At 42.7% G+C, this 21,724-nt stretch overlaps 1 protein-coding gene across 6 annotated transcripts in view; it reads left to right on the top strand.

Annotated features, from left to right (window-relative positions):
* LOC147186834 (partitioning defective 3 homolog) overlaps positions 1–18,564 on the top strand; it is a 176,017-nt gene extending 157,453 nt beyond the window's left edge. For 5 of the 6 annotated variants that reach the window (XM_086101466.1, XM_086101468.1, XM_086101467.1 and 2 more), the window contains 3 exons: positions 10,968–11,088; positions 13,938–14,065; positions 16,245–18,564. In XM_086101466.1, the coding sequence (XP_085957592.1) occupies positions 10,968–11,088; positions 13,938–14,065; positions 16,245–16,650 (655 nt within the window). In that variant the 3' untranslated portion in view covers positions 16,651–18,564. The remainder of the gene's footprint in view (positions 1–10,967; positions 11,089–13,937; positions 14,066–16,244) is intronic. The other variant, XM_086101469.1, reaches the window with a different exon arrangement.
* Positions 18,565–21,724: the final 3,160 nt, after the last annotated feature.

Here is a 21,724-nt window from a genome sequence, read left to right as displayed (position 1 = left end):
GATAATAATTATAGCTGCATTTACTGCCAGCTGGGTGCCTTAGAAGGTCAGGGAACAGCGTGAGGACAGCCTTATCTCCATGTTCTTGCTGGCTTCCATATGACAAGAGACAATAGGAGCAAGCTTTGGCCCTGAGCGGAGCCGCATGGCACAGGCCCACCTTCCGCAGACAAAACACAACAACCGCACAGCGAGCATCAGAAGTGCCACATTGGCTTACTGGCAGCAGAGTCAATGGCTGCACTGTAGCTAGTCGTAGTCCTCTGGCAATAAAAGCCAAATGGAGATGGAAAGGGGAAGAAGCAAAAGCGGTGGAATAGATGAAAAAGAGCGACTTGGGGGGAAAAGGCCCCTTTCCACACCTCCAACTTAAAATCATGAACTTGTTGCCTTTAAATCCTTGTTCCATCCGTGACGCCCACGGTTAACGTCTGAATGACTCCGATGACAAAGACATTCCTAATTTATGAAGAGGAATTTGACCTCTCTATTCAAATTTTACCTTGATGCATTAGCCTGGTAAAGGCTCAATGAAAACGTAGCAGGGAGAGGTAGAAAGTCAGCTTTCTTTTCCAGCCACCCTGTTGGTCTCCTTCAACTGCCCCTCTGACCTTACCCCTCTCTGAGTTACCATGGCACTGAAAGCTCTTGTAGCAAAGCTCCCTTTTCTCCATAAATCTGATTTTTACTATGCTTTTAAAGTGTATCTAGTGACGGCTCTATTTTATTCCATTAAGTTGGAACGCGATCAGTGGCCTCTGTTTCAGGAAAAGAATGTAACAGTTTCTGCATGCATGGTTTTTTTTTTATGCACAGGCTTGAGAATAAGCCTTCAGACTTAAAAAAAAAAAAAAAAAAAAAAAAACATGGTGGGAGTTCTTTGCGTTCTCTGGCATGCGTTCCCCAATGCATTTTTCCGGCGTTTATCTTAGAAAAAAAAGGACCTCTTGCATGAATCTTTTTTATGATAACTCGTTAGCAAAACTCCAAATGAGGATCAGCTATTTTCCCCTCTCCTGATCTTAATTAGATTAAAAGGGAACTTGGCAACGTTCACAGTGATGTTTCCACATTGAAAGTCACTTTCTCCATGCCGACTGATAAGAATCCGAGCTGGACCACAAAAACAAGAACATGGGTGACAGGCATCGCTGTAAATGGGAGACATATGCCCATTAACTATTTCAGAAAAATGTTGAGATGAGTATATTGGTGTGGCCCTTTTGCAAAATGCATTTACACCCCCGGTTGTATGGTGATGTTGGAAGCTTACTGCTGAAATGTTTTGTTGAATTTCTTCTCTCTCTTGTCGAAAGACTTGTATTAGGCCAATCAAGTTCCTTCCACGGCAGACCTATTTGAAGGTGGCTGAATGGACCTTGATTTGTGCTGGAACAGAAAAAGGGTCTTCCCCAAATCGTTCCTCCAAAGTTCGCGGCATAGTGCCACATCTAAAAATCCATCCCTTGTGTGTCCTTACAATCTTCTTCCTTGTTGCTGCCTGTTGTGACAGAAGAGCACCGAGGACTCAGACTGTATGATGGTCATGACAGTAATGATGAGCACATTATTCCCCTTTCTCCCTCACTGTTCCTCCGCACGCCTTTTCATCCGAGGAGAAGAGTCTATAGTTGATTATCTAAGAATTTCCTCTTGAAAGGGCACGGCTACAGCGAAGCATGTGGCAAGGTTTCATTACGACCGTCACTGTCATATAATCACTACCCACTTACATCCAAGACAAAGGAAGCTTACTTGTCCAGACCAGGCCCGTTCCACGTTCATATTCAAATCCAAGTCAGGAAATGAATCTGAAATTGCCTGTATAGAAATTACCATCTCAAACCATTAGCGCTTGACTTTGCAAAGGCCGCAATGACTGATAGAACCAGTGGCGAGCATTTGACTGGGTGAAGAAATTGCCAATTTACATTACACAAGCGTGAAAGTCTCCCTTTGATAAAATGTTGTAATGGCTTTGAGAAAATGTGGATTTATGCAAAGGAAAATATAACCTGCCACGGATAAAATGACCAGATCTTGCTTGGTAATACTAAAGTGAAGAAAAACATCATTTGTCTTACAGTAAGGAGAGGCCTCACACAGTCAAGCACAAGGAATGTGCGCATATTGAAGCTCTTAAAAGGAATTGGCCTAATCAGTTTTACAGAGCATTTGTGTTGGATGTTTGAAAATATTAGCTCATTGGTTCCTAAGTAAATGTTAATATTTGGCCACGTATCAAAACAAATCTGCCATGTGTGTGTTTAGCTTAATTCCCCCCATCAACGGGACAGACACATGTTCAGATCTTAGAGCTCAATAACACAAAATGTCAAGCCCGACTTTATTTCAACCAAAGTTAAGGTGGCTTTTCCTCTCTCGGCATGGATGTCATCCCCTGTTTTGAGGAATTAACACTGTGTGAACATCAGCCAATTGGCAACTGCTGTTCACTGCGACCAGCTGTGTTTCCTTCTCTTTCACCCGTCGACTTTCTCTCTCTCTCTCTCTCTCTCTCTCTTCTATCCCCTCTCATTAATCTTTACAAGATCCAAGATGATGGCATGAGTTAAGCTTTATCGTACTGTACAAACAAGCCTTTGAAGCCTGCTAAAGCTGTTCTTCAGGAATGTTTCAGTTTTCATGGGACTGTGATGGAGGATGCCAGTTATAGGGCCATTTGTTTTAGTAGCACGTTTCATCTGTCCCTAAAGTCATGGATTATATAAATGTGGGGCGTTTTAAAGGCATGGAGTAGAAAAAAATACGAGAGGAAAAAAAAATAGTCCACTTTTATTGTGGACCTTAACACGGAGCAACATGATGACTCACCAAATATCAAATATACGGAAATGTAATATATGGTCAGTACATTTTTCATATTTAAACATACACATCACACAGTCAAAAGAATGTTGTTTTAATAGCTTCACACTACAAGGTAACAGTTGTCAAATGACATCTATCAATCAATGCATCAGAACGCAGTTGTTTTCCCCTACCCGGAGCTGATATACACACTCAGCAGGTTGAGCAAAAACATAATTTGGAGTTCTCCAAACACTGGCCTTTTAATTAAAAGGCACAATGTTTTTGTTCCCATGCTCTCGTCCCCAACCCCCACAGCAAGGGTGAAGGGCAAGTTCTGTGCATTTCTAATAAGAGTATCTTCACGTAGACGGGACTCGCTGATGCAATCATTCACACGTCAAGGACCACAGTCACCATCTGTGGCCAAACCCATGAGTGCCTGGTCTCTTTGGGTAGGGGGCGGGGTTAATCCTCGGTGGCTTGTCTAGGACTCTGGGAAAACCTCGTGACATCCCTTCACCATCACCCATACCTTTAAACCACCTCATCTTTTGTTGTTAATGCCCCTCATCTCATTTCAATTAAAGCGCATATTCAACAGCAGGTGCCACCTAACAGGGCTTGAAAATAGTCACGGACATTACAAGGCACATTACAGAGCCTTGGCTGAGTGCTTGGCTGTGTCTTATTTCAAATGGGACACCTTATTGGGTTTTTGCCCACATAGTCTTGCCAAAGAGGGACCATGAACTGGCGACACTGAGCTTTTTTGGGGCTTGGGGGGGGGGGGGGCTCCTGTAATGCTTCAGGGTTTAAAAAACAAGGAGAAGAAGCAAACTGTGTAAATATCTGTCTATTTGCATACATACACACAATGTAAACATTTGTCTAAGCAGGTGTATGTCACTGCGGGATAGCAATTTTTTACCTTGCTACAGTACGGCCGAGCCTTGTGAGTTCATTACTGGCTTTGTCAAGCTTTTTCAATCGAGCTTCTTTGTAACATTACATGCTGAGGCTCTGTTCTGACTCCCTTCCTCGACTCAAAGTGTATTCATGTAAACCAGTTGATATTTAAAAACGCCATTGATCAAGACGTGCAGAGATATCGACTGGCGGGGCTACTTAATGCCATTTTGGTCACAAGGGAAGTGAAGACCGGCAGTCTTGATCATGTGAATCGAATATGTGACTATTTGTGTGTCTTTACTGGAAGTTGCAGTGCATACAAGAGGGTATTATATTTAGGCTTGAAACGGATGTCACCGAGGCTTTTGACTGATGGATGCCTGGTAAAAGATGATGAATGCATATTCAAGTTGATAATTGAGTGCCGCAAAGCCAGGACTCGCTGCGGCCTCAACAGTTGAAGGCAGCATTAGGGCTTCATTAAGACAGAGCGCCATCAGAGCCATAGATCATAGCAGTGACAGGTCAACATTATGTCTGGTGGGGTTGATAATGATGTCATGAATGCCAGGGTCAAGGGTTGAAGACCCATTAACATATGTTAACCTTCCCGATACTGATGGGGGATTGCGTCGTGGGCGCATTTGTTCTCTGTGACATTGTGAGCTGTCAGAAATGCCTTGAGTCCATGGGTGCCTTTGGTATTTTGGTGTGTGAACGTTTGCGCGGATCACATTTGTGAACGAAATATAATAAAAATACAACAAATATAGTTTTTGAAGTGGATTCCATCCATTTTCTGGTTAGAGTCACTGTAAAAAATGTTTAGATTTTAATGATATCTTAACTTTAATGGGCACAAAACATAACTGAATGTAACAAGTAATGTCTTTTTTGTTGTTGTTGTTGTTATTTAACCACACGTTGTTGACAGATAATGCAGGAGAATATGGAAAATCACATGATAGTAAAAGTCAAAATTGTCCTAAATTAGAAAAACCAGGTTGTCGCCAATTCGGTGACTCGGCGCACAATCACTTCAAGTGATATGTGACCACCAGGGAAGTCTTCTGAAGTTCCAATTGTTGACTTGTCCTCTTTTCAACCTTCCTGGTTCAGTCGCCCCATCTGTCAGTATATGCCGACCTTTTGAACCTTCCATTGATTATTACGCAAAATTGACAGTCCATATTGAAGTCATGCCGCCAGCCATATTTTTCCCCTCTGTTCATGTGTCTAGGTTGCCATTATTAAGGGTCAGGAACTTTGATCTCTGGCCTCCTTCCTCTTTCCTAATTTTGTCTTTAAGATGAAGGCTCCAAGACTTGATAAAGTAATGTCCCGGACAACGCAGACAACCAATTGGTGGTTGAGCGGGCCGCCCCTCTTCTCCCTTTTCCCAACTGTCCGACTCTGTACCTCTATTTGCTCCCACGAACATCCCCCACCCTCATCCTCTTTAAGTCTTCACCACTAAAAGCTGGGACCAGCTGTGCCAGGAACAAGAAAGCCATTTTGCTCCATCTTTTTAATTCTGGTTTATTACTATCAATATTTCTGTTGTTTAAAGTGGCCCTGACCCTTGCTGTACTCTGACAAGAATTCCCCTGTGCCTCTTTCTTTAATTATATAAAGAGGGAGCTGTGGCCAAGGCTGTGCGTGTATTGGCCTGCAAATACAAAATGATACTGCGTTGGCTCCAGGCTCACCTGCAGACTGCGAGTCAGTGACATTTGGAAAGGGAAGAGTAGCTCCGCATTGACCAATATCTGGTATTGTGCTTGAGTAAATGAGATACTTTACAGTTGTAGACATTCTAGGTGGAACCTCTGGGACCTTTGTGCCCTTTTAATAGACAGGATACTTGCTTGTTAGCCTCGAAAGGCTGCTTTCAATGATTACGCCGTTGACCAGTGATGCTAGGCGAAATTCCATACCAGCCACCGTGACATTCAGGGTTTGTTTGTCTACATCCCAACCTTGGGAGAAAAGGAATCTTATTTACATGACATGCAACATAACCGAACAAGCCATGCATGCCCAGCTGCAAATCGTCACTGTCAGGTGCACAATTTGTATGTCCAAACCTTAGTACATTTTCTTTTGTTTTTCCAAAATCAATACAATTAGTCCGTCCCCATGTTGACTGTCTTAGAACGTAAAACTGCGCCTCTTGCATCACTCCGTGGGAGTTTTGCAGCATTATGTCAACGCGAATGTCTTTTAGATCATAACATTTGAAAATAGTTAGGGTAGACATCTGAGAAAACCTATTTTGTTCAAAAAGGATCACTGTAATGCTCATGTGCAGAAGGAACTGGTCAGCCATGAAATCAGAGTAAGTAAGTGCAGACTCATTTTCTGCTTGTCAAACTGCTTTGTCAGCCCACCATTACATGTACTGAATCACGGATGGCTCCAAGACTATTGACATAGTTTGGGAAGATCATCTAACCAAAGTTGTTTGACATTTGTTCCGAATACTAAAAGGCTTTTTTGTCTGATCGGTGGGCCGTAGCACGAACACAGACTTTGATGCGGATGGCTGGCACAGACTTTTGGTATGTTAACGGGACTTAATGACAGAGTTTTCTGATAATAATATATATTTGTTTGGAAACATCCCAGCAACCAAATGCTTTCCAGAATTGCTCGTGAGGACAAGCGCTATAGAAAATGGAAGAATGGATTAATCCAACTGTACAAACAATAATGCTTCTTATATCTGCTTGCCTACATTTGTAGACATATTTTATTTGGTAAATAAACTTTTTTGCAGGAAAAAATAGACACCACAACCCATTTCATTTTCATCTTTTTTTTCAACAATATAATCCCTCAAATCCCTTGTTTTCAAATGTCCCCCATTCCCTCCCTCCGTTTGTCTGCCGTCCGACTCCTGCACTGGCATAGCCACACACTGCTAAAAAGACATTTGTAATTCGATTATGCTTGCCTGCGGGAATCCCAACTCACGGCAAGCTGGAAGATGTGGGAGTTTCAGTTTGGAAATGTGAAAAGTCAAGTGGGCAGCAGGGTTCAGACAGCTGTGTGTGAACCTCACATAAACCTGCTTGAAGGATCTTATCTTCTCTGTATCGCCGATTTGTATCTATTTATTTATTTCTGTTTCAATGTGACTGATTTTGTTTTGGTTTGTTCTTTGCTTGTTTTTACTTTTGACAATCGAACTGGGATGGAGTCCCATGCTTAAGTGATCGGGCAGAGGACAATGATAAAATGAGAATGCAGTTTTCCTCTCATCCTTTTTGATAATCAACACATTCAGTCATGGATCTATAGGAATAACCGAGATGAGATGGGTTTCAAATGAAATATTTTCTGAATTCAATGTTTAGGTTTTTTTTTAAGAATATGAAAGTAAATTAGGGTGAACTCGGTTGTCTTAGACTGTTTGTGTTCTTGTGTAACGACAGCTTTATGGGTCTCAGATTCTCATCATGATGTCCTTGTTCTTAGCCTCCAGAGTTTTCCATCCAGGCAGAATTAAGTTTTATATTTCTTTGCAAAACAAAAAAAATAGAAAGAAAGGAATGATCTGATGCCAAAAACTGAGCAAAGCAAATGGAAAAGGACCTTTTGGGTCACCACTCAAAACTGGAGTTCAGTTTTTTTGTATGGCATTTTACTGAGTATAGTAATTGAAAAATGCGATATCGATTGTCTAGTTATGACAATACTTGATCTATTTTTAACATTAGGAGGAATTAAATTTTGTAGTTTGGTCTTGAGTAGAAAATGCAAATTCCTGCTGTAATAAAAAGTGTCGCAAGTGTCCATGCGATACTTTTGCAAACGAATGCCTCATGTTACCCAGGCGCTGAGGACCATGATTTGGGCTCGCATCCCCTCAAGGACCCCCTCATGCACACACACAGGCAACCATTAATAGCTCAACAGCAGCAGTCTCTTCTCAGAGGAGGGTATTTTAGCTGCCGAGGCCCATTGCCGGTACATCAGTCACATGGGTACATTGGTCAAGTTATAGCCTGACAAATCCGGGGTGTTATTAGGCCTTTGTCCAGCCTGCAGCTGTCTCTTGCCAAGCTGGAGGGAGCGGATGGGGAGGAGGGGTGATGGGCTGACGTGAATTCATGACCTATCCCTGCAAACGATGGCTTAGGCATTTAGAAATGACAAATGACACGGAGGGACACCAAAGAAAAGAGAGAGAAAGAAAACATCTCTGATCAGATTGCTTTTGGAACATGAAGAAAAGTAATATGGAAGTGCAAAATACATCAAATCATCTTTTCTATTCAAATTCCCGGTTTGCAAATGTTCCCTGAAGAATAAAAAGATATTTCATCTCCATTCTTATAAAAATGACCAAATGCATTTGTAGATCTAATCGTTTTTCTGCCATCACGGGAGGTCTCGGTGGCGGTCCGTCACCCTTCCTAAAGAACTCATTCTTTCAAATGTTAGTCTACGGTGCGATGAAATAAAGATGAGCTGAGCCTTAGACTTGACGCAAGATTGCCAGAGGGTGCCGGCTGAACAGGTCCGTCCCATCATCTGCTGCACTGACATACAAAGTTATAAAAAAATAAAAATAATTCTAAGAATTGCAATCAACAGTTTTCAGATAGCATTGTATTTTGCTGTAAATGGCAACAGAAAAACAGGCAACGCTTTTCCTTTCCTTGAAATTTGATACTTGTAATTAAGTCTGTTTCTGTTATTCTGATCGGTCTGGCCTAAACTCTGACATGCATATGCTCATGTGACCTATGTTGTGTTCTTTCTTATTGGATTACTCATTTATTAGTTCGTGTGTGAGTGTTTATGGGTCAGACTGAGAGTCGGCACATGTCAGAATTGAATGCAGGGACTGTGGCGTTGTTTGCATCCTTGCTTTAAGTCCTGACCGTGGTGTCGGAGACATCTGCCTAATCCTCCCGGATCAAAGGATGACTATTACACCGACGGGCATCCAGAGCCCCGACACCCCCCGACCCCAAAAGCAGCTTTCGAGGGCTCATGACCTCTGTCAACAGTTCAGGTTAAAAAACACAGGTGGGATGGAAGCGCGACATATGTAAACACAGCAGCTCGTCACAAAGCTGCATTCATTAACGGATACATTTCACGAGTTCATATGAACTTGATGGGATTTTTTTTTGTGATCAACATGATAATAAATATCTTGACTATTGATACTTGGGCGCCTTTCATACAAAACAAATGTATCAAGGGGAGCACATACGGGGGGAAAAGTGGGTGGATATTTAAATATATTCAGAGGTATCATGGCCACTATGAAAAGTCAACTGCTGACATCGAGTATACATGTGAACAGGCAAAAGGAACGATGGTGGCCACGAGGCTTGTGTGGCACACTGTTGACACCTTGACCTTCTCTCATTTCCAAAAAAAAAAAAGGTGAGCAGTGTCAGGCAGTGGCGAAAGTCCTGTCGGTCTTTTGGATCACATTGCGGAAATATGCATGTAGGCATGAGTCATTTTATACATGTGACCTTTTGTCTTGTGCAAAAACAAATGACTTGAATTGGACTAATCCAGGGCTCATTCATATTTGCTTTCACGCATCACATCTGCTGATGTAAAAGCCCATTCCAGAAGCATGCAGAGAACTGGGAACTTTACAATTGGTGCACGTGTCGCAGAGCTGATTGATTACATCATTTAAAAAAAAAAAAAAGATTTGGGAGATAAAATAATCATTCTTTTGACTCCCAGTCTTAGAACAAGCTGGTCTAGCACTGGGTTGCAGGATTTAATGCAACCCTTTCTTCATCAAATGTTTTTTTCAAGAATGAAACTAATTTAGTACCGCCCAGTGGAGAAAGAAGCTCCTACAAGTAGTGCGGATATTGCCGAGGCCCATGCCATCATGTCTTGTCAAAGGCCGTTATTGCCTGCGTCTTTAGTGCAACGATGTTCTACTGGCGTTCTCTACGAACTTTTCTATGCGAGTGACCTCTCTCTGCACCCAATTCTGCAGTCTAATGTCCAATTATGGCTGAACATTTGACTTGGTTAGTTGAAAATCTATGAAAACGTGGTGCATTCCGCTGACTTAAGAATGTGATTTGTTTTGTCAAATTTCGGCTAAGGACGAACCAGTGAAATTACAAAAATGATGTAGGAAGATATTAGCGGATGAAAGCCATTGATTTTCTAATGAGCAGCTTTTCACATAATGAAAGCATTAGCTTCCTCTCACTCTAGTGAACCACTTAATTGCAACAACCGTATAAAGTGTATGCTTCCTGCGCTGCTTTTCACATGAACCATCACAAGCAAATGGGGTATAACTAATACAATTGATTTTGGGAAGACAGTATGAAAGAACAGGATAGCCACCAAGTCCTACTTAGGCCAGCTAACAAATTCGCTGCGCTGTTGACGTGCGGCCTATTGTGCTTTTCGTGATGCTTGATTGGCAGTACGTCCGAGCGCTTATTATCATCGGCCATCTGTCATCAGAGTTCTCCGTGGCCAAATAAACAATGGCTTGCACCACTGATTTGCGCACCCCCCCGTAAGTGTCGCTTTCGAAGACGTGTACGATAACAGCGCTGCAGGTCCTCAGTTCACATTTACACTTTTTTTTTTTTAATCTCCCTGCTGATGTCGGCCTTTGTTCTGATGGACTGCGTTTTTCTTTTCTCTCACATGCTCGTGTTTAACCTTTCACTATTTTTCACTCTGCAGCAAAGCAAGGCACCCACGTCCCCCCCTTCTACTTTTATCTCCCGTTCCTTGGCTCACCTTATATTACTGCAGAAATTCCTCACCTTTTGTCATTTTCATCCCTTTTGTTTGCATACACGCGGCAAGGCAAGCTGGCTTTCCCATCATAATTATGTGTTTTGTCGTCCAACGCCTCTGTAGCTGGTGATAAAAGGGGAGCCTGATTAAGCTGAAGGAAAGGCCATTGATTCTTATTGAATGGCCTCTCAAAGCCTTTTAATGTCGGGGAAGGTTTTGCACAGTGTTTAATGACAGCATGCCAAAAAAGCTCGCGATCTTACTTCCGGAAAGAAAAAAAAAAAAGCTCAAGCGGTGCCCTCTTATGCCAAGGTCAGAAAACCATGATTGGGCTTGTCTTGACCGGGTGGGGGGGAAAGCTGAGTCAGCTTCATGAATTTTCACATCACGATTTTAATATAAACAATATAAACAATGGCACTTTAAAATGTAAATGTAAATGTGTAAACACACGTTGGACTGAAAACAGTTTGCTTTGCTCTCAGCAGTCAGACGGCTCCTAGTAACCATGACCGGATACAAAGGCTGAGGCACGAGTTCCAGCAGGCGAAGCAGGACGATGACACGGAGGACCATCCGCACTCCTACGGCTTGGATCGGTCTCGGGTGAGTTTATGTCCACGCAAAAAAAAATATTCAGTGGTTAGGAAACACATTTTAGCTAATCAGAAGAAGAAATTAAAGCAGAACCTTGATTGGGCCTTTTAGGTGTCATTATATTTTAAGTATGCATCAAAACATCACTCATTTTGGCATTGGTCCAGTCTGTATTTCAGACGTAAAATGTTTCTATTAGCTTGAAAAACACACCGCCGGTGATCCCTCACCCACACGGAAACGACAAAATGTATTTGCTCCGGATTTGCATCCATGTTAGCTCAACATGACTTTGCCAATCACATTCCTAATCTCTTTCTTCCCATGCTCACTGTCAAAGTGAGATACTATCTGTTTGTACAGCACTAAGCAGTCTCCGCATTTTTCTCTCGACGTCTGAGCTCCTAATTGCTTGTGATTGTTGACACTGTTGAGCATGCCCTCGTTATTCCGGTCGTAATAAGATACTGGGCCAGCCTGAAGTGTGTTTTATTTGTCCCCTTTCCTGCTATTTTCATCCTGCCCGAGCAAGATTCACAAAAGCAGTGCTCCTGCAGGTTGGTTCTCACGAGCCTTAAAATATTCAAAAAGCTTGTGCACAAATGGCCCTTTTAGATCACATACTTGAACTTGCGTTTCATGACGTGAACGACCTTCCATAAACAGTAATGATATGACTTATTGATTGTGAAACATAAATGAAAATGTTATCAAAAAAAAATACATTACTTAGAATCTGTGAATGGTGCCTCATGTCATGTTGATCAATTCGTGCATCATAAAACTGCCAAGCTGATGCTCACACAAGTTGTTGCTTTTATATTCCCGTCTCCTTTCCCTTGCTTGGAAAGAGGGGATTTCCAGATGTTCAACATAAATTGCTCAGTGCTTTCCAGTGTTTATGTTTGCCTCTTTTGCTCTCTTGGGGAAGAAAATTAAGTAATTGTGTGCCGTTAGCATGACCGCAAAGGGTGAGCACTATGCTGGTTCAATGGGGCAAATCTTTGTACTGCATGTCCCTTTTTTTTAAATGTATATATCATCATGATAGCTGCCACTGCTTGGACAATCATGTCTCCTGCACAAAGTTTGGCTTAATATCCCGGTTTGCCCACAGATAGAGCAAAGTGAGAGAAAGTCGCAGGTCCATTCACTCCCTTTTGATAATTTATCGCTAGGATTGTTATCCGAGAAATCTTTCCACACGTCGCGACAACAAAGTTCTCAACTTTTAGCTCTGCCCTTTCAGGAGCTCCATCATGATATGTCGAAAGCCGAGCCAACCTTCCATTCGTGTGGTCAAAAGGAACAGGAAACAGCAAACCACACTGCTTCCTATCTGATGGTTTCTCTGCCCGAAGCTACAAATCACCGGGACCACCAACCACTGATCTGAATTAATTGACGCAACTACATTGTCGCACGACTCAAAAGAAAACAAAAAATCCATCTGGCCTTTCTTTTTTTTCTTTTCTTTTGTGTTTCCCAGGGGAGTATATTCCATTTCTCTTGCCACGTTTTTTCTGTAATTCATTCTACCCACTAGCAAGTGAAATGCCTCGGATTTTTTTTTTGTTTACATGCTTGCAATGTGGTTATGTTCAAGTCATGCCTGATTTTTACTGGTGTATCTGACAAATAGATCTAGAGGCTTGGTTTGCGGTAGGTTTTTCAGAACCTACGGCTGCTTTCCTGGTTCTGTATTTTATTTTATTTATTTTTTGATAGCTGCAAATGATCGTCCTCGGTGATTCCGCTCATGTTGAAACAGGTGTGGAACATCCTCTTGTCCACCTTTATTTGTCTGACACCATTGGCAAAACATGAAATCCATCAGCGTGTGCCATCATCTTTCAGGTTATTGGATAAAAAACAAACACGGTGGTCTCCTTGATTTGATTTCAACAAATGTCATGTTTTGTATGGCACTGTGTTCCAAGCCATGCACTAATTTGATTCGACTTCCTGACCTAATGCCATTAAAGTGACTGATTTTCTCTCCAGGTTATTTCTCATGTAACTCTCCTGGCATGGCGTCATCCACCTCAAGCCCTTCAGTTTTAACCCCAATAGTCCCATGTCCAGATTCCCCACCACTTCCTCTCAAATGACCATTGCATCGGACTAATTTTCTTCCCCTTCCAATTCGGCCCGAGTTTAAATGATTTCTTCTTGTTCACTTCTTGTACATCCGAGAGACTTTTCAAGCTCTGTTGTTGCTGTGAAATTTGAACCATATGAGTCCAATTGGCTTCAGCTCAATTGAATGCTGCGGAAAGGACCTGCTGTTGGTGTTGAGTGAAATGTAATTGCGCTGTTATTGCAGCTGTCCAAGCGATGGGGGGAAAGGCAACCGTTTCACAAGAAGTGAAATTCCTTGCTGACAACCTTTCCGGCTTCTAACATATTTTTTCAGCCATCTCTCTTTTCAAACTCCACCACTACCTGAAGGTTTTGGATATAATGCTTAAAAATGTCGACAATCGGTTTAGATTGACGCAATCACAGTGGTGTTAATTGAACATAAAAGGTATCAGTGTGGTTGCAGTTTGCAGTGTAGATGTGTTTTCAGAATGATGCGGCTAAGTATTGCGCCGCTGGGCTAGATCATTCCAATGGCCCTCTCGAGCAGTGTCAGTCGAAACATCTCAGAATAAGATTGATCCCAATGAGACACCGTGGCATCGAAACAGCGCATTAAGACACACGTAAACACACTTTTATTTATCACATACTCTGAATTGTAAAAGATTTTGTGCTGTAATTCCTCACTACTCCTTGATCTTTTTCCGTTGCCAAGTGCTCTGTGCCTCAGCTGTATGAGCGATTGGGTCTTGATTTGTTTCTTTTGATTATAGTCTAGTAACGGGATGGAGATGCAAAGTGGGCGCCATTCGGTAACCGTGGAGTCTCAAGTCCAAAAGCAGCACCAGGAGGACGGAGGCAGTTTCCGCCAAGCCCAGAGACAGTACAATTCTCTGCCACGGTAAGTCTCTTCTGTCCGTCTGTAAACTTTAAAATCAACAATGATATGTGGACAATTGTCACACGTTCTGATCGATTTTTTTTTTCTTTCAAGGACGACGACAAAGCATTTCACTGTGGATACAAATGTCATGCCTTGCAATTTAAAGCTAAATTCCACTCTGTGATATTTTTGTATCATCGTGACTGATCCATTCACGTTGTGTGAAACTTTTCTTTTATTGGCTTCGGTTCTATCCTTTATTAGGATATCTTATCTTATCTTATCTTAAGAGACAGCAATGGAAATGAAAACAGGATGGCATTGGGAAAAAAACAAGATGTGTTTGAGCAAAAGGGAAGAACCGAAGCCAATAAAAGAAAAGTTTCACAACAGTCCCATTTGGGTCGATGAAAACATGTTTGCTTCTGCGGATATGGATTTGCGGTCCACATGGACGCATAATCAATGCGGTCTGTATAGGCCAGACCGATCCATGCATTCCTTTCATAGGTGTTATCTGCTGGCATCGCATATGATGTGACAGTTGACTCCCAGGCTCCCCTCCCACGGTCGGTCGCTTCTCTTGGGAAAGTTCATCTGGCCGGCGATAAAAGACGGACTGTGGTGGCTTTTGATATGCATTCCTACCATAATCTCTTAACACTCTTAGCGGGCGCTTGCGTGAATTCAGGCTTCGTGTTAAACTATGGCAAATGCCTTCCATCCCTAGATTAAAAACCACGATTCTTCTCAGTTCCCCCATTTTCAGACATGTGTTCTCCTCGGGAATTCCCTTTTAAAGTAAAAAAGTCCAATCCCAAAGGAGCTTCCAGAAAAAGCCATGCTAGCTGCATATCTGATGACAGGCAGGCTTAGCTCGCCGTCTGGGATGTGAGGATAGCAGGAGCACTAATGAAGGGTTGTTGTTCGAGCAGGATTAGCGGCGGCAGGCGGTGGTGGGCGAGGAGCAAGTGTGTTAGGGGGAAAGAGAGACCGCTGATTAGCTTGAAAGAGACACAACATGCATAACACTCACATGAATGTAGTTAAGATAAGATTCTTAACAGCGGGGAGGTTAAAGGAGGCAGGCCGCACGCCCTTCCACTCGAAACAACCCGCATATATAATATATATACTGTATATATGTCAATTAGTTATGAAATGTCCGCTCGGCCATCACTGGCTGGCTCATTTCGTGCAAAATTTAAAAAAACGTATACTTTAGAATGTGTGTGTGTGTGTGTGTGTGTGTGTGTGTGTGTGTGTGTGTGTGTGTGTGTGTGTGTGTGTGTGTGTGTGTGTGTGTGTGTGTGTGTGAGCTCGGGCACAGGCGCGCGCCTGTGCGCTGATGCCCTTCCCATGAACTCAGATTTGTTCAAGCTGTTTAAAAAGAAACACCCTGCAACCGCAAGTTTTTCCTGAGAACCAAGTTCCTAGCTTTGTTTATATTCTGTCACTCTAGAGCTAACTCTCTCTTTGGAGTAATATATTTCCCCCACCCCCTCTGTCTGCAAATTTAATCTATTTTGTGACAGATTCTGGCTCAGGAGTAGATGTGATAAGAGCGCTCCTCTTATGCATCAATCATGAGTGCATTCCTGTGGGAAAAATTTATTTATTTTTTTGCTCTCATCCTCTCCAAAAAAAGCTTCTCAAATTTTATTATTATTATTTTTTATAAAAAGTAAACTGTGGTTGCAGAAATGTGGATAGCTGCCTTGTGTGACAGGCGCAAAAGCAGTTCCCTCCTGAGTTTTGTTGGCAGCCCTGTAAGCCAAGCCAGGGTGTAAATGCATGTTGGCTCAAGGAGACGGCAAAAGCCTGATGTGGAACATGTGGTGCGGCTCGCTCCACAGTCTGTCCTTACATCTGCCCCCGCTCCATGTTATCCTCACATGCCTACTACATATACTAATAAAAACACACACGAGCAGAGGAGAACAAGATGATCAGCTTGAGTTTCACATGGTCAGTGCATAAATGCATTTGCAGCTGTTTGCGTGTACATACGTGCAGAGTTGTTTGCTATGTTGGCCTCTGGACAAGAGCATTCATGAGCTTTGCTCAAACGGTGCAATTGTGCATTCCCCATAAAATTCACCCTGAGTCTGTCAAATGTAGGCTACAAATTAGGGCGCCAGATAACTCCTCAGTTGATTCCCAACCCAATTTTCGTTCTCTGTCTCTGTCTGTTTAGGCCACGTAAGAATCCAAGCAACGCGTCCCAAGACGCGTGGGACAAGGCCCACACACCGACAGATGGTTCTCAGGGTGCCAAGGACAACCCACGTCACTCCGCCAACCACGGATCACATAACGGCTACCTGGGAGCTTCCAACTTTAACACCCGCGTCCTCTTGGAGACTCAGGAGTTGCTGAGGCTGGAGCAAAGACGCAGAGAGCAGGAGGCCAAAAGTGCCTGTCTACCTCCTGAACAAGGTCCCTCTAGCACCAGTAGCAGAGAACACACTCAAGGCCCCACTCCCAATCCGCCGAATTCCAAAGGTCCCTACAGGCAGGACGTTCCCCCATCCCCAACTCAGCTTGCCAGGCTCAGTCGCCTTCATCAGGGCTCAGAGAAAGGGAGGCAGTTTTATTCCTGAAACCAACAAGTCAAGGGGCATACAGGAAAGTTAGGACTGATTTTATACAACATTCATGAAAAAAAATAAAAAATTATATAAAGCGAGCAAGGAGTCCAAATGCTGTGATATTAAGAATTTTATTTGAGTATTGATATTTAACTTTTTTAATGACATAAGCCTATCATTTTAGCTGTATGTAAAATAAAGTTTCGTAATATTTTCTTATCTAGAATATGTATATATCCGATAAGTGCCTTTTTCCCACAATGACTCCCTTGGTACCAACTTTGTGTTTTTGGACGTTCTGACAAGTGACAATAAAATGCTGGATTTTTACATAGCTACCGGAATGTTTGCCATTGTGGGGTAATTGGCTCTTTAGAGGTTTTCTCGAGTGTTTGTGTGTCCTAAGGAATCCGTGCTTTTTTGCACTGTGCATCAATCCAAAGTTGGATTTCTTTCATCTTACTTACTTTCTTGTTTTTCCTCTCTTTCACCAGACTTAAAAAAAGGGAAAAAAACAGCTTTAGAAGTATATTATTCTGACCGTGTCTGTCCTACCCGGGGACTCCAGCTTTCTAAATTGGGTCAGGTCAGGGTTATTAATTAATGTACCTCATTAAAAATGAATGCAAATCTTTTGTATTCTTTTTTTGTTGTTGTTGTAAATGTGTTGCGAGGAGCGAGAAATAGCAACCTTGCTGGCAAGGTTTCGGCCCCGGCCTTGTCCGGAATGATTGGGATGTAAGTGAAGCCTGCTGGCCCTGAGGTGTCAGAGCTGTTCCTTACTGAATATTTTATCAGGGTGGTCACATGGGGAACCGCGGCAGCTCTGCAGTGGGTGGCCCCAGTTTGCAATAAAGTGTGTCTTTTATTGGCTGAATACAGTGGGGCTGATTTGGTTTCCCCTCCATGATGATGTCCAGTAATGGGGCTCCACTTGGCTGTGTTTTTGGCATTCTGTCAATAATTGGTGGTGATTTTTTTTCTTTTTTTCACTTTGTGGTGAGAGTGTGAGCTTTGCACTTGAATTTGTGCGAATATGATGGCTTAAAAAAATGAAACTAATGAATAATAATTTGGAGCACATGTTGACTAGAATATTAGATCAGTTGTGTTTTTTTTCTCTCGCAAAATATGGGCAAATCCTTCCACGCTTTTGTATCTCTCATTCATTTAAGTTTTAACCAAGGGTAGCCATTCACTGACAAATGGCTTCTTAAGTCTTGTTCAGCACGATGCTTCCTACCGTGTTGGTGTGCTTATTCACTGTTCAGCATGTGAATATAGTTTGAACATTTTCATGTCAGCGAATGTTGCCAGTGGCTGAATGCTCCAGTATGTCAATGTCTTGGCAACCTTGCCGTACGAAGCTTATGGCTCCAGATTTGGAGAGAAGCAGATGAGGAGGAGGATGACAAGATGGGAGCTCTGACCTCGTCGATGAATCAGTCAGAGGAGTAAATCGCGAGTATTCCTCTGAGTTTCTCTTCGAAGCTCAAGGTTACCGCTGTCTTTGTTGCTGTTTCGTCTATTCAACCCCTTCGTTCTTTATCTTGCACGTCTCTCTGGTCAGATTGTGCGCGAATGGGTTAAATTGGCTGTGATCGTGCATTGCATAGCACAGTAAGGAAAGGCTAAAGCGCTTGTGAATGTACCAATATCCTTTCATGCAAATGTCCTCAACTGTGTTTTTATTATTTGCCTCTGTGCTATTGTTTGGGGGGGGATTTTTTTTTCCCCATCCAGTGCAAAATATATTGTTGAGTTGTGTTTACAGTCATCCTTTATTGGGTTTTATTCTATGCACATGGTACGACGGTGGTATCAAAATTTGTTAACACCGTATCCTCAATTTTATAAGAGAAGACGATTAAGAACTGACTTTCTGCTCTTTTGTGTACATGCAATAAAAAAAATGTAAACACAGGCGTTTAGGTTTTGATATTTGTTTGCAAAACTAATTGAGGAAGACCCATCCATCCACCCATTTTCGCTAAGTGCTTCTCCTGTTAAGGGTCACGGGGAGCCGAGGCCTCATTTATCAACCAAGCGGACACAAGTGTTGACAAAGATTCCACCATGAAATTTATCAGATTTGTCGACTTGTGCGATGCAAGATCTGGATCTTGATTGTTTTGATTTTCAAATGACAAATTCCATCCATCCATCCATTTTCCAATCTGCTTTATCCTCATAAGGCTCAAGGGGGTGCTGGAGCCTATCCCAGCCGTCTTCGGGCAGTAGGTGGGGGGCACCCTGAACCGGTTGCTGGTAAATTACAAATTTTACTGTCTAAATAAATGATCACGATCTGTCATCTTTTTTTTTTTTTCCGATAGACTTCTCTTTCCGATGACCCACCAGAAATTGGAGCCGTTATACTATATAAAGTGAGGTGAGGGGTGCTAATCGCTGTGATAATCATACTTGTATCTGACCACAATGACTGCCACAACCATCAATTCTATACTGGCATGACTTTAAAAAAGAAAATATTCTCTGCATTGGTCATCTGGTTGACAGATCCCCCACTTTACCTTTCGCATAACTCAACGTTTTACCATCAAATGTCTTCAGCAGCTATACGGCCCGCCGTTGGCCGCAAGTCAAAACATTATAAAGCTGGAGCAGCCATAAAAAGATGCAATGAAATTAGATCATCGCAGTTTCTCCATCCCTATAATCTCCATTCCTGATTTGAGTTTTTAACTGTGAGCTGACTCAACTTCTAAAAAAAAAAAAGGCTTGTGGCGATGAAGGCAAAAACGTTTTAGGAAAAAGCTAACGTCGGGTTTTAGATGTCAGCACCGGCTCTTCATCAGACTCCTTGCCAAAGCTATCTTCATCCAAAGGAATGGAGATGTGCTTGAAATGATCAAGCTGGCCATTCAGAAAATAGATCCACTTGATGATTCCACCCGTCTGGATGCCACCTTTGGCGGGGAAAAAGGGTAAAATGAAGGCGAAGCCTGAGAGGAGCCCGAGCAGCGGGAATTTATCCAGCTTGAGAGGGTGAGGCGAGGCTTTAACTCTTAATACCTTGCGGGGAGTTGTTAAAAAGCAACGTTTCTGAAGAAGCTCAAACTTTGATCATCCGTACTGAGCCACAGTCCAGTTCCTCCAATATTATATGAATATAAGTGAGGGCGTATTGAGCGATTTGGAAGGCGATGATCCTTGCGTCCGGTCCGGTACTTGCCGAGATGGAAGCCCTTTCAAACCTTTCCGCTGTGCCAGCAATGGCTTCCTTTTATAACCCAGATTTTACATTTCACGTGCTTTAAAACCGCTTTCCTGCAACGCAAATTGTACCCTGTCAAATTTTGCAAATCTTCCAATATGCCGGACCATGGTTTTGCACCCCGGCTTCCTCCCAGTCCAAGCAATCAGTCTAATTTATCGTCTGTTTTGTTTCCCCTCCCGGTTTTATCCTGTAATCGCCTCTCGACTTTAGTCAATTTTAATTTTGCAACGGGGAACAAAGAATGGCGGAACAACAGCGCTAAAGCACGGGACAATAGAACTGTTCCTGTGTGAGAGTGCTTGAAATGGCGAAGAACAGAACCGGGGATAGAATGTGAGGTGAATTACAGCAAGCCTACGGGGGATTAAATTGTATTAAAAGGCTTTTGAATCTTCAACTTTGGACAGATTTATAAGTGCGGATATCAAACGGTCGAGAGAAAACTCTTCTCAAAAGCTCTGTTGAGATTTAAAGGCCAGTAAAACTCAACTTCATCCCCAGCATGGTGTCCAACAAAGCACGGAACATATTGGGTGCTCTACTATAACCCCAAAAACCTTTATTTCTTTATGATCCATGGAGGCAATAAAACTGTCTTTGGGTCCCTGGAGTTTCCCCATTTCCATGACAATCATACTAACGAATGGAAAACTGTCAATGAGTGACAGAACAATACTCTGACATCTGAAAGCCAGTCTAGTAGGCCCATGTACTGGGAAGAACAGAGGTGATGGTAGATGAAACACTCTGCCAAGTAGATTAAAAGCCCGTTCCCTCAGAAACCAGTTCACAAATTTTCACAAATGCTTTCTACGTTCATCGAAACGGAACTGGCGAATGTGATCGTTTTTTTCTCTTATTGTCTGTTTTTGGCGACTTGAAAAGGTGCAACCTGAAGAAAAAGGAAAAGATTGGTTCTGTTTCTGTGTGGACATAGCCGATTGTGTTTTTGGTCAGGGTCACCTGTTTCGAGTTGAAGAATCAATCTGCTGCGTCATTAGGGATTTGAAAGCGTGTTACCTAAATCCTGGAAGATGCATAATAGAAGACAATTGAGGGAGTCTGACTAGCAGGTATGTACATACACACACAGATACGTAAGTTCAAATGTTTTAAACTAACATCTGGTGCGTTTTTTCTGCAGGAGCATAAGGACCCTCTTTGGACCATGAGAAGCGAAGCGTGTGTGGCAGGACCCAAAGAGGTATCGAAAGCAGATTTATTGAGGAGAAGAAGAAGTATGGTTTGTGCTTGTTGTTTTGACCTCCCTTCTACAGAATTGCAAATTTATTTCTTATCTTCAGTGTCACAGACACAGATCAGGAAAAACTGGCCTCTGGAAAATGCATTCGCATGTGGTGTCAGGTGAAAATGATTTGAAATCCCTCTCATCTCTCACTGGTCGGCAGTGGATGGGTGCAAGAATATAAAGCGGAAGAAGGTTTGCTGTATTCAACGGTGAGTGCAAAAAAACACACACAAACACAACAAGGAGCATGTTAGAGACAAAGACCAACCTTTTGAACACGGGGGGCCTTCCCAAGCGCGTTTCCCTTGAAGGTAATGGGACCTGTCGTCTCCCACACTCTCAAACACAGAGTACGGGAACGTTCGGGACCCCTTACTTTTCAAGTAGCCTGTCAAAGCGGCAGATTGAAAACAGAAGGTGTTCTGAGAAGCCGTTTGATTGGCGACACATGGTAAAAGAGCCCATTAGGAACGACAGAAGTGGATTTTCTCGCAAAGGCGCCTTTGATTCCTCAAACGCGTGTCTTGAAGGCATCTGCCCTGCATGAGGCATCAATCTCATGCTCCTGCGAGTCACCGGGGAGCCGATGGAAGGTC

This window comes from Hippocampus guttulatus, chromosome 21 (genome assembly GCF_054856545.1).
Source record: "Hippocampus guttulatus isolate MCC_2025c chromosome 21, RoL_Hgut_1.0, whole genome shotgun sequence".
Classification (NCBI taxonomy): domain Eukaryota; kingdom Metazoa; phylum Chordata; class Actinopteri; order Syngnathiformes; family Syngnathidae; genus Hippocampus; species Hippocampus guttulatus.
Note: the sequence above shows the minus strand (reverse complement) of the source record. Positions and strands in the feature narration are given on the sequence as shown.